The sequence below is a fragment of the Thermobia domestica genome, chromosome 1 (assembly GCF_964235325.1).
Source record: "Thermobia domestica chromosome 1, izTheDome1.hap1.1, whole genome shotgun sequence".
NCBI classification, from domain to species: Eukaryota; Metazoa; Arthropoda; class Insecta; order Zygentoma; family Lepismatidae; genus Thermobia; species Thermobia domestica.
The window spans coordinates 33,415,631-33,429,485 of NC_137454.1; the positions used below are offsets into that span (position 1 = coordinate 33,415,631).

At 34.7% G+C, this 13,855-nt stretch overlaps 1 protein-coding gene across 3 annotated transcripts in view; it reads right to left on the reverse strand.

The window, feature by feature from the left end:
- Window positions 1-90: 90 nt before the first annotated feature.
- LOC145684389 (uncharacterized) overlaps window positions 91-13,855 on the reverse strand; it is a 101,834-nt gene continuing 88,069 nt past the window's right edge. For all 3 annotated transcript variants that reach the window (XM_081756654.1, XM_081756664.1, XM_081756674.1), the window contains exons 3-4: window positions 13,664-13,800; window positions 91-5,645 (exon numbers count right to left, since the gene is read on the reverse strand). In XM_081756654.1, the coding sequence (XP_081612780.1) occupies window positions 3,634-5,645; window positions 13,664-13,800 (2,149 nt within the window). In that variant the 3' untranslated portion in view covers window positions 91-3,633. The remainder of the gene's footprint in view (window positions 5,646-13,663; window positions 13,801-13,855) is intronic.

Below are 13,855 nucleotides of genomic sequence, written 5' to 3' on the forward strand. Positions count from 1 at the left end.
CATCTCCGACATAGTCTTCGTGCCAAACAGGGAAATTAAACTAGAAAAAAAAAAAAAAAAAAAAAAAAAGAAAACAAATAATACTGCTGTAATAAGAGAGTTTGCTCTTTATTTGTCATTGTTTTCGTGGCGACTAGTAGCTATTCACTATAAAAATAGATTTAATAATCTTATATCTAAAGTTCTTTTATTTTATATAGAACACAAAACACTGGAAATTTTAATAAACAAGTATCGGACCAAATGAAAATGGACACACATTATATAAACTGTAAAGATATTTAACTTTGATCATAATTATTACACCATAATATATATAAGTATAGTCATGTCCAAAATGATTGTCGCATATCTTTAACTGTCTTGTGAGAATATAATTTGATAATGATTTTGCAGGGTACTTTTAATACTGGTACTATGTGTATAATCGGGAAATGTATATTTGTGGTAAATTTCATAGGAAAAGAATTATAAATACAAAAATTAGAATAAGTAAAAGACAATGTTGCTAAATGGACAAGAAAGGTTTTTATCGTTATATTGTTCTTATTTGCTGATCTTTTGACATGAAATTTACCACATACATGTCTTTGACGATTATACCCATACTAACATTATAAGAAATACCAGGCGAAATCATTATCAAATTACATTCCTACAACAACATATTTATAGACATGCGACAATCATTTTGGACATGACTGTACATGTATAAATATATATATATATATATATATATATATACAGGGTGCGGAAAAAGTCCCGGAACGGTTTAATATCTCGCGAAATATACAGATCAGCAAAACAAGAATAACATGTGTTAAATAGTTTTGAGAAAGCTATTCAGTGATACAAACCGCAACCCCCTATCCCTACCCCGTTCGGGGATACGGGGGTTACTTTAAAATTTTAAATGGAAATCCCCATTTTTTTAATTTTACATTTGGATTCTCCAGAAAAAGTGACAGTGATTTGATCCAAAATTGTGAACAGTCTCTTCACGGATGGCACTTGAATCGACACACAAAAAAGGGGGCGACAAAACGTTATGAAAATGTGGCTTCTCAATATCGTACTCTATGGTCATACGGTTAGAGTACTGAACTGCGGAATCAGAGGTCGTGAGTTCGATTCCCGCGCAGAGTAACATTTTTATGTGAATTTTTTATACCCAAATAATGAATCCATACATTTTAACTTCGATAAAATAATGTATTTGTCCATATTTATTAATTTGCAAGAAAATACAAACGGCGATAAAAATGGTTAGTTTTGTTGTAAATAACCTTAATAACCCTATTACTAAGAACTACTTCATAAAGCTAGTTTGCAAAACAATTATCGAAATTTGTATTCTATGTAATTTCAAAAAAGTATTAATTGAAGTTAAAACGTATGGAATTTATTTGGGGAAATAAAAGAAAAAAGATAGCCTTTAACTGGGATCGAACTCAGAAACTCTGACTCCGTAATCCAATACGCTAACTATACGGTCACAGAGCACGGGACTGACAATTAGCATTTTCGTAACGTTTTGGTTCGCTGCCTTTTTTCTGTGTCGATTCAAGCGTCATCTGAGGAGACATTATTTTCAATTTTGGGTCACATCACTGTCACTTTTTTTGGAGAATGTACAATAAGAAATGGGGGTTCCCATTTAAAGTTTTAAAGTTAGCCCCCGTACCCCCGAAGGGGGTGGGGATAGGACGTTGCGTTTGCTATTATAGGATAGCTTTTTCAAAACTATTTAATACGTTTTTTTTTTTTTTTTTTTGCTGATCTTTATACTTCGCGAGTAATTGGATCGTTCCGGGACTTTTTCCGCACCCTATATAAATAAAAGTGATGTACTGGGACCAAAAATGACAATTTTTAAGGCCTTTTCTGGCTTCAGCTCTCGGATACTGCATTAAATAACCTGAGAAAAACCTAAACAGGACGTCCTATAAATGTTTCTGTTCATGGGAATTTATATCCTTTGCATAATTCAAATTACCCCTCCGGTTTCTCCGTAACAGTATAAAAAAATCTGATACACGAATGTTCTTTACTTTCTACGAAACAAAAAATATAGTATTTTATTTTGTTTAATTCCATTTGTCTCACTGTATTTAGTTCTCTTATTCTTGGCTATATTTTGAATGAAAATGTGAATAAAATAGCAAAAATATTAATTATGTTAGAATAGTTAACATATTACCAACTGATTAATGCATACAAACATCTTTAATACTTACATACTTCATTAAGTATCTAATACAGAGTAACACAGAAAGTTTTCCAACTGTGATATTATCTCAATGATCCATATTAAAAGAAAATTTGCTTTCCTTAAAAAAAACTAGAAACTGGCTCTCAAAATACACATTAAGATAAATATTTTAAAGTTACTAACTTTCTACGAAAGAACATACTTGTGAAAACAAATTATATATATAAAACATGGACATTTAAAACACAAATTTAGTTCTAAAGTAAAAACATACCTCTTGGTTGTTTGATTAAAGAACTTACATTAACACTGGGTGTTCTATCAATCAGTTTACCGAAAAGAACAGAATAATACTTGTGTAATAATGAGAATAATATTTGTGTAATAGTTGGCCAGTCACACAGAGCTATGCTTTAGTATTCATTTCTTTTTTTTTATATTTTTACTTTATTTTGAACAAAAGAAAACAAAACGTGGAAAAAAAAACATATTGCTAATCAGAATGGTTAACGTAACAAATATTATATTGATGGAAGTCATTAGCATGGTGGTGTTTTACATGTTTGCAGAAAGAATTCCTGATATTGTGATTCTGATCCTTGGACAAGCAATCCACAAGTTTAAATAAACAATTTGACACAGATATAGTGATTTGCTTAGACTTGGAAGGAGATCTCGATCATCTTTAAGTGAAGAAAAATGTAACCAAAGAGCTCAAAAATTGACATTCCAAATACTCAACTACTAGTATGTGTGTATATATATGGATCCTTACAATCGATGATTTTTAATTCCTGTAAGGTGAAACAAGAATTCCTACATTGCATTTATGGACGGACAGACGACGCTTCACTTCAACTAAATGGCTGAGTTAATACGCATAACAATGTTTACTGGAGTAATTGTAACCTACATTTAATAATGAAAGGTTGAATATTTCTGAATTAAACGAATGGTTTGGAATTTAGAATGATGAAACCATTGCATTCACCAAAAAAAGATGATGATCCTTCATACTACGGGAATTTTATATCAAATTCCACGCGTGGATTGAAAAGAAAGAACTATCGATTAACCAGCACTTCATAGTTTGATTTTGACGTGTGAAATGTCTACATCATAAAGTATTTGCTCTAACCAAGAGTTTCAGAAACACAAAATGAGCATATAATTTTAAAACATTGATATGGTGTTGTTGCCAGTACGATCATTGTCAGATATGTAAAGATAGTTTGATTATATTTTACAAAGACATAACTCGGATCACACATACTTGTGATATCTATCAGTAACACATGACGCTAAATTTCTTCATTTCGGTATCTGGATTACGAAACACTTTATCTATAATATCTATAATATTGATAGTGTAAGTACCTATTACACTAAGAAATTATTTTCACATTTATATTATAATACAATCATATTTCAGGAATTATATTACCATCTAGATCGTCGAGAATTCTCATGAAATAGTCATCAAAATCATTACCCGCTTCAGAAGATGTTCTCTGTGCCTCATCACTCTGTGGCAGTATTTCAGTTCTTTCAGAGTCATCACTTTGTGGCAGTATTTCAATTCTCTCAGCGTCATCACTCTGTGGAGGCATTTCATCAACCTTATCTGTAGTTTCTTCTTCTTGGTCGTGATCATTATAAAAAGTCCTAATAAGGTTTAATCCTGCAGAATAGTTATCCACTTCAAAATGCGGTGGAATTCTTCCGAGATCTTGTTTAACACGTATTCTTGAAGTAGAAGATGTATTTCCTGCCTTCACTATCACTGAATTACCACTATTGTTTCTTTGCGTTGGAGTCACCAATGGAACAGAATTCACTTGACTCACTTCATCGTTCATGTCTTTTGTAGTGATTGCTGGAACAGTTTCTTTATTCACAGTACTTTCGTCGTCAGCACAACAAATCACTCTTGTCTCCTCGTGGACGGAAGATGCGTTTCCAATCCGAGAGACTGTTTGATTGGCATGACTTGAATTCTTGGGCATATTCTTTGTATCACCGTTATTATACGATATTTGAGAAATTACACGATGGCCAGTGGCTAAAGTATTTACATTATTATTAATAAGATCTAAACTTAAACTAGAACCGGAATTCTCAGTTGATGTTGACGAGCTGCAAGTTATCACACTTTGCCTGTATTGAATTACATTTGTAGAAATGCAAGTTCCAGGAGTCGATGGTAGGGCTTTCTCAGAAGTGACAGTAATATCTGCAGATTTTTTTTCTTGGATTAGTATGACTTCAGATTCCGTAGCTGCACTAACAGTTTCCTTGTCAGAATTGTGTGTCGGTACTTCCGATGAAGCAGAATTCGAATGCGATTCCACTGTTTGATTTTGTTGTATTTGTGTCACGCTTGTTTCACTATTAGTATTTAAACCAATGGATGGTATTGTTGTACATTCTGTTGAATTCTCCGTCGATGGTAAGGGTGCAGAGGGAGTGTTCGTAGTGTTGTTCTCTTGCGCACGTGAAACAGAGAGAAGAAGTTGTGATAAATTATCAGCAGCTACTTGAGCGGCTTTTCCCAACTGGCCCTCTAATATGTCAACGAACAGTAGCCCCTGAAGCATATCATTGACTCTTTCGAGCAACCGAACATTGGTAGCACACAAAAGATGTCTGGATGAGTAAGGTTGAATCTTCTCATTAGCCAGTGCAGCAGAGAATAGATTAATAACATCGCGAGCTAGATACCCCAATTTGTCTTCCAAGGCTGCTAACTGTCGCAAAACAACTATAATTTGCGGTTCTTCTTTTGCTGCTTCCTCATCTACAATATGTGGTTCTGTACTTTCTTCCTTGTTCCCTACTTCATTTATAGCTTTTGGTTCTTTTTCGCTACTGAGATCATTGCCTTCTGTTGATGTTTTACGTGTTGCTTCTGTTGAATTCCTACTTTCTACCGATGTGGGCACAACAGACAGCTTTTCATCCAAAATAACTATCTCCTCTTCCTGACATCCATTATTTGCAGCATCAACACGTTTTGTGAACTTCTTTTTACCTACGCTCTTCTCATGCGATAATATTATAACATCATCATCGGTATTCACATTTGTACTTATTTGCTTTGGAGAAAGAATAACAACATCAGGATCATGTTTCTCAGCTGATTGTCCTTTCTGAGATTTATTACTTTTTATCGAACTATTTTCTTGATTGGAATTTTTGTGTGTTGCACTGGGAAAAGAGGATTTCAATGTAGTTAATGTTTTGCCACAAAGAAAATCGTGACGGTTCACTGAAGAATCCCTAGAGAATCTAGGGGAAGACGACGATGATTCAGTAGATGTTGAGGACACGCTCAGAGAACGTGATCTGGACCGCCTAGAAGTATCCTTCTTATACACGTGTTTACACACATGTTTTTCCTGTATATACTTCCCGTGGACACATTTCTTTTTCTCTGAAAGACAAAAAGTAAAACATAAATTGTAAGTAATTTAAAAACAATATCAACTCAAATTAGTATAAGAGGTGTTATAAAAGTAATGAGACTGATTTTTTATTAACGATGAATTTTATTACTTTTACGAATCAAAGTTGTCTCCTTGCACAGTATATAGCGATGGAGGCGTTGTTTCCATCTTTGGTTGCAGCGCTGGAAGGCTTCTGCTGGAATACCTTCCTCGTCGGGTACGCTCTTCTGGATATTATATAAGGTACCAAAATGGCGTCCTTTCAAGTGGTTTTTGAACCAGGGGAATAAAATGAGGTCACAGGGACTGAAATCCGGCGAATAGGGCGGCTAAGGAACCATAGGGAGCTTTTTCTGCCAAAAATTTATTTATGGAGACTTCTGTGTGACATGGTGTGTTGTCGTGGTGCAGTTTCCAAGTGCATGCAATACCTAATGGAACACGTGGCACCCTTTTCATGGGTCTTTTCGAGGACTTCCCTATAGAAAGTTCGATTGAGTTTATCCTGATAGCACAAATTCCTTATAGATCCCTCTATTGTAAAATAATAATAATAATAATAACAATAAGCTTCAATTCAGGTTGAAGGTCTTCCTGCACGAGGTTCGCCTTCCACTTGTGCTCTGGATAGGGAATGTTCTCCATAAACTCTTGTAACTTTTCATAAGTCACATAGCTTATTTGCCGAACTTTACACAAAGTTTGATGGCACAGCGTTACTCAAACTTTTGCCGGTGTATCTGGATAATACACTTCACAAACACAAAGTTTGATGGCACAACGTTACTCAAACTTTTGCCAGTGTATTTGGATAATACACTTCACAAACACAAAGTTTGATGGCACAACGTTACTCAAACTTTTGCCGGTGTATTTGGATAATACACTTCACAAACACAAAATTTGATGGCACAACGTTGCTCAAACTTTTGCCGGACTATTTTCACAATATACTTCACAAACACAACTTTACTTCAAATGCTTTAAACAATCGTGTAGCAACTAAAGCAAGTTAAAACTTGTACTGAGTCAACGGCAAGGGTTAGCTTAACTGCTGTATGAAGATGCAGGCACAACATTATCAGTTCGTGCAGTGTTACCAGTCTCATTACTTTTCTAACATACCTGGGCAATAAGTAGTTTGATACTAACAGTTATGCAGTTTTCAATTGACTAGCGTAGCAGCAACTAATAGCTGACTGACTTAAACAATACGTCATGGTGTGGTTTGTGAATGGTAAGTTGTAAAAGGTGATTTTATAAAGGATTACGCTGAAATTAAGTAAATCTACAAATGTTATCGAATCGAATCAAGCAAACTAATAGAAAATTATCAAAAAGTGAACGCGTGTTCGTACTTCAAAAATTGTGGTTACGTAACCACAATTACTAAGTTGTGATTGAGTTATTTGTGCAGGGTTTTCCAGTAATAATGGAAGATGAAGTTTGTTATGTTCTAAATAATAATAATAATAATAATAATAATAATAATAATAATAATAATAAAATGAATCTAGAGCACCAAAGAACATATTTCTTCTGAATTTGGTATTCTCATTCAACAACATTAGTGATGTAATATGTTCTTCTGTGCTTAGACTAGAGATGTAGAAAAGCTGGCTTTTGTGGGATAGTTATTTTTCCATAAAAAATCGGCTTGTTTGAAAAAAAAAAATATTAGCTTCTTTTTGACTTCTTAAACTTTTTTGTTCAAGTGTCCAACTTTTTTTCTCTCTCGTAATGTGTTTTCCAGTCAAAAAAGTGCGTTTACAACATCCAGTACTTGTCAGTTCTATATTCAGTCCAAAGCTGGCTGTCTTTATAAGTTTTCGAACTGGAACTGCAATTTGTTGCCACCGAGTACAAGTGTCAGGGTTGGCAAAAACCATGGTTTTTATTGAAAAAAAAGTTTTTTTTGGGGTTTAAAACCGTTTTTTTTTATATTTAAACCAGGTTTTCTTGGTTTAAATAATTTACTCTATGTATTTATATTAGATATGGACAGAAATTAGTTTGTTCTGCCTTGGTGTTATTATGCAACAACAAGGTTATGCTGGAAGGGGTCACATAAGCTTAAAGCGGAATCCAAATCGCTTCTGGGCTTCATCCAAGAAAAATTGTCCATTTCGACACGAAACCGGGACTAATTGGTTACAAATGTGATTGCCGACTCACTCACGAAGGACTCCTGAAAAAATACGTTGTACTGATCTTTATATAGGCCTAGTTGTTAATATAATTGTCAAGAGTCATTTCAGAAGGTCAAAAAGATAAACAGTTACACAAGTAAAAACATTATACAATTATATACAAATCGGGAAACTCCCGCCTTAGCCATTGGGAAAATCCTGTTATTACTTTAAATGCATTTGTATATAAAATTTTAAGGTCAACGTATCATAATCACTACGCTAAAACTGAGGCATTAAATTACAAATTTGGTATGTAGATATCATTCAATAAAATTAAAACAAAGTCAAATTCAAGCTGATGTTGGAAGCTGCGTAGGCAGTTGATAAATTTTGCCAATTTCTATAAATATATTTAAGGAACCTTGGCTTCTTTATAAAACAACAGGCATTCAGGCAAGTAGAAATATAGGATTTGGTTTTGTTTCGTATGTTTAGGCTTAACATCCTTATGAAATACAAAGGTTATCACGAAGACTTTCGCTTAAAGGGACACCTCGAATCGCTACTTGGTTTACACTTGAAAGAGGGGTTGTGGTTCGACCGACAATTAAACCCGTGACCCCTTGATTAAAAGGTGAAAAGTACATAAACGTAATGCAGATGGTTTCATATGTGGAGACGTCACCTTGAAACTTCACACGATTTAAAGCATTTTTCGTTTAAACCAGTTGGTTTTTTTTGAAAAAACCAGCTGTTTAAACCAGCCAACCCTGGCAAGTATTGTATTGTATTGTATTGTATTTATTTCGTCCTTTTTTCATATGCAACTGCCACATCCCAAGCATCGTTTAGGCTGCCTATCTATTTTATCAAGTACCTGGAAGTTGTACATGTCAATTCATATGCAGGGTTGCCACAAAATTTTTAAAATCATTTTCCATGACTTTCCAGCTGTTTTGTACTTATTTTCCATGACCGTTAGATGAAAAATTAAAATAATACATATTTTTTACGGCCTCCATCATCCCCATAGCCGCCCAACGCACACCTTAGTTATTCTTTCTTTTTTTTTTTTGTACACTTTACAAAATATATTTACATGCATATAACATTTTAAATAACATGTTTTGTGTGAGGAGAAAAAAAAAAAGATCACTATGCAGTATGAATGATTCGTTAACGCGTGTTTTAACATGCGTTTTAAGAATAACAATGATTCACTTTTCTGGATACAATAAGTTTAGTGTAAGAGCAAGAAAAATCCTGGTCTTGAATGCTCATTATGAAGCCTAAATGATTCGTTAAGTATGTGTTTAACATGCGTTTTAAAAATAACAATAATTCACTTTCCTGGATACAATAAGTTTTGTGTGAGAGCAAGAAAAAATCTTGTCTTGAATGCTCATTATGAAGTCTAAATGATTTATGTGTTAACAAGTGATTTGTTATGAATAACAGTGGTTCACTTTTTCCCTTCGTTCTCATTTTACCTGCCATTTTTGGGTGTTTATTTTGCAATTTTGCAAGCCATTTTCAGACTTTTATTTCGTCATTAATTTCGGGCTTTACTAATGACCTTCCTGTCTTCTTGTAGTTTCTGTAGTTCCTTTGCAATCCTAAGTTTGTCATTTTTCTCTTTCTTCTCCTGTCTTCTGCTTTCGTGCCTCTTCCAAAAAAACTTTCATACCTCTGTCTTGCTGCTCGAACAGATCCCAATATTTTACTTGTAATGGTTACATGTTCTCTGCCACCGTGAAACTAAATGGCCTCATAAACAGTTCTCTGTGCTATGATGCTGAACTCACTCTGATTCTCAACCATAAAGTCTTCGTTGATCGAAAATCCAGACTCCACAGATGCATTACCATTCGAAACAATCAACACTTGCTTTACAACTTCCCACACTTCAGCATACTTTTTATCCTGAAGAATACGTACATAGAAATCATCTAATCGCTGTGGTTTATTAGCATGTTCTTCGAATATGTTCTTCAACGAACCGTTTCCCTCAAAACATAGTTGAAAATATTGATGCTTTGCCTTCTCTGCAACACTTCCACTTATTCTGTTTAAACTGAAAAGTCTCTTAAGGAGAATATTTGCTCTAGATTTCCCGACATCAGGTTCGTTCATTATAATTTCTGGATCAAAACAAGACATACCTCTCACTTCAGGATATTGAAGGGGGCATCTCTCTTTCAACTTGTCCACCATTTTCATGAGAAATGTCCTACACTCATTCCAAAACTGTAAAACACTGACATCTTTTTCACCTTTGACTTCTTTTAAAAACTTTTCACACTCGAATCCAATGTCTACTCTGGAGGCAAGAAGCAAGGCATCTGACTCTCTATATCCATGTGTACAGCATACAGCTGCTTGACAGTAATAGCTTCTTCCATTACTCTTGGTTTGACAATTCGAGCCATGAGAAACCTCAACAGATGCAAAAGCTCTCCATACAAATATGGAGATAGTGGATCCGAAGTCTGGAATCTTCTCAAAAAGCCTTGGCAATCACATGAGATGGTCTTAAAGAAACTCAATTTATATTTCAGAAAGGGGTCCTGCATGTGCTGAGTAAACCTTTTGTATGGCTCAGAATTTAATGATTTTGTTTCATGAATGTACCTTTTTATATCCTCAAATATTTGCAATGCCCTTTCAGTGCATTTTTCATTTCCCAGACATCTTGTTGCGCAATACTTCATAGGGAACATTGAACTACTTGTAACTGCTGTATATTTCCCACGTCTTGCTGGTGAGTTATTAAAAAAATAGCACAAATCTCTCCGAAATAAGTTCAACTCCTAGCATTCCAGTACCAATATCATAGCGATCTCTTCGTCAGAGTTTTATCTCTTCGTCGTGAACACCCCCTAACCCTTATATGCATTAACCCTTATATACATTAACCCTTAGCAAAACAGCAAGTCATATTACTTCTTCTGTCATAACTGGGTTGTTTGTATGTTGTAATTTCAAGAAGACTTATTGTTATTATTGTCACACAAACAAAAACTATGTACTATTACCATTACTAAGATATCCACTTAGTTTGTGAAAAAGTATTAAAACAGCAAAATAATTTAAAACATAAATCTTCATACAATTTTCCATGACTTTGCATGACTTTCATCCCTTTTGACCTTGTTTCCATGACTTTCCCCGACCACTTTCAAATTCCATGACTTTCCCTGACCACTTTCAAATTCCATGACTTTCCCTGACTTTCCAGGTTTGTGGCAACCCTGATATGTTCTATTGGTTGTCTGATTTCATCTGGCAAGCAGGAAAGAAAAAAAGAATACCATAAACCAAGACACAGCTACAAAACCATTTTTATTTTATTTTGGTATAAAATTTTGCTTTCATATTGTTCTCTGTATAGGAAACACTAGTGTCAATTACCCGCTTCGCTAGGTTAAAATAAGGAAAATTACTGGTATGTTTTGTTACTCAGACGGGTTTTACTATTACTGAAACGCCCTCTGATATCGGTCATTTTCCATTATATATATATATATATATATATATATATATATATATATCCAACTCTTCCAAGTTGCGGGGCTGAATTTGGATTTGAACGGCATCGGGGGTTTCACTGTTCATTTCAGCGGCTCTAAAAACTATGGATTCGACACTAATATCGGTCATTTTCCATCATTTGTATATATATATATATATATATATATATATATATATATATATATATATATATATATATATATATATATATATATATATATATATATATATATATATATATATATAATCTCCCTCTCCCCCAAATTACGGGGTTGAATTTGGATTTAAACGGCATCGGAAGAGTCACTGTTCATTTCAGCGACCTTGAAAACTATTGATTCGACACTAATATCGGCTATTTTGGATCATTTTTATGTATCTCCCCTCCTCCTCTTCCCCTATGTTCCACCGTCAAAGTTAAATGATAGAAACCATTCTACGTCCGAACCTCATCCATGCTGAAAATTTGATGGAGATCGGTCGGGTGATTCAAGAGTTATTAAAAAAAAAATGAAATGAAATCTTTGAGTTTTACGTCCCACGTTTATGCCGGTTAGGCTAAAGGAGACGGTGATTATGAGAAATGAATGAAATGGTGGGAGGAAACGGGAGAACGCCGAGAAAACCCACGCACATGGTGTTTGTCCACCACAAAGTTCACTTGGCGGGGGCTGGGATCGAACCCGGGATCCCAAGCACCAGAGGCGAACGCTAACGTAGTCAGTTTCATTTTTATGTATTTTTATATATATTCCCTCCCCTCCCCTAATCTACACCGTCAAAGTAAAATGATAAAAACTATCCCAGGCCCGAACTTCATCTATGTTGAAAATTTGGTCGCGATTGGTCGGGTGGTTCAAGAGATATAAAGTCACAACATAGTTGACTTTCATTTATATAGATATTTATCGAAACCTGGAAACTGCAAATAAAAAATAGAAAGCGCAAATAATATACACTTATACTTTCCAATGTAAATCTACTGCTATACCTTTGCCCTAGTAATTAACATTAAACAACAAATTCAACAGCCTACGTTTGAATCTAATATAAAGTTTTCTTTTAGAGGACCGTTTGATAAGTTTGTGACATTCACGAAATGGAACTCCAATCGCAAGTTTCATTTTATAGTTGAAGTTGGCCATTTTCAATAAATAAACTCTTGAGAACTGCGATAGTCTTTTTTGTTTATTATGCCTGTTCTTGACAGCATTCTAAACCGGACAAGTTCATGTTTAGCACCTGAAATGAAAAAGAAGAAAGAAATTTCGTGTTGCTATTGAGCACTGATTTTAGCTACGAAACACAATAAAGGAAATTAAAGAGAAGATTCAAGGTATTAAAAGCAAAGACTGAGTTTCGTCTCATAGAAAGGTGAATAAATGGTTCACAAAATTATCGTCATGATCGTACGATCACGAACGATGCTAAGTGTTCAGGGCTGAGACTACACTTGAGGATATGGTGAATAAAGTTTACCAATGTTGTGTTCAAAGATCGTCTTGTGTAAGAATATGCGAGTCAACTACGTTGGTAAACATCTTAGTAAAGCGTGTTTTAAATATTAATGAATATTTAGGTATAACGAAGCTATCGGCAAGATGGATGTCGCAGTTGTTCACTGTTGACGAAAAGCAGGAACACATGGAGATTTCGACGTCATCTTTGGATATGTGGAAGCACAACTCAAGTGAGATTCTGGGATGTTACGTCACTGTTGATGAAGACTGAATACATAACTACCAATCAAAAGCAAAACGAACAGGACAACGCAATCCAAAAAAGGTAAGAACTGTTCCATCTGCAAACAAACTTATGGCAACGACTTTTTGGGATTTCAGTGACATCGTTTTCATCGTCTACCTGAAAAAGAGTGAAACTTACAGGTCAATACTATGCCTCCTTATTAGTTCATTTTTACAAAGAACTGATAAAAAAAGCGGCCTCAGTTAACGAAGGAAAAAATCTTCTTCACTAGACTAGTGCCCCGGTCAACATCTCTGCAACTGCCATGAACAAAAGTGACGAATTACACTATGAACTGTACCTAATCCACCATATTCTGCACACTTGGCCTCTTTTTTTCTCTCTCTCTCTCTTCAGAGACCAAAAGACCTGACTGGAAGATTTACACATGATAAAACAGTGCTTTACACAAACACTTATTTTTTGAAAGGCACAAAAGAGTTAAAGCATTAGAAAAGTGTTGAACAAAGGGCATCGAGCTAAAAGGAGACTTGTGTTGAAAAATAAATCGATTTCAAGCAAGAAATACAATTCCTTCGTTTCAAGTCACGGACTTATCCAACGCCCCTAATATCACCGTTATGAAAATAAATTACCATTATGACAGTGCTTTCTGCAATGCCGAGATTCATGACTTTTTTTCTTCGACGATTTCCTATGTCTGTGCCTGTGTGACTTCTTCGAATGCTTTCTTCTGCATTCTTCTTCCTCTTCAGAAGTTGACTCGTAACACCTTAGAAAAGAAGAAATAAAATAAAGTGCACCGCACAGAACTTTCTTACTTCATT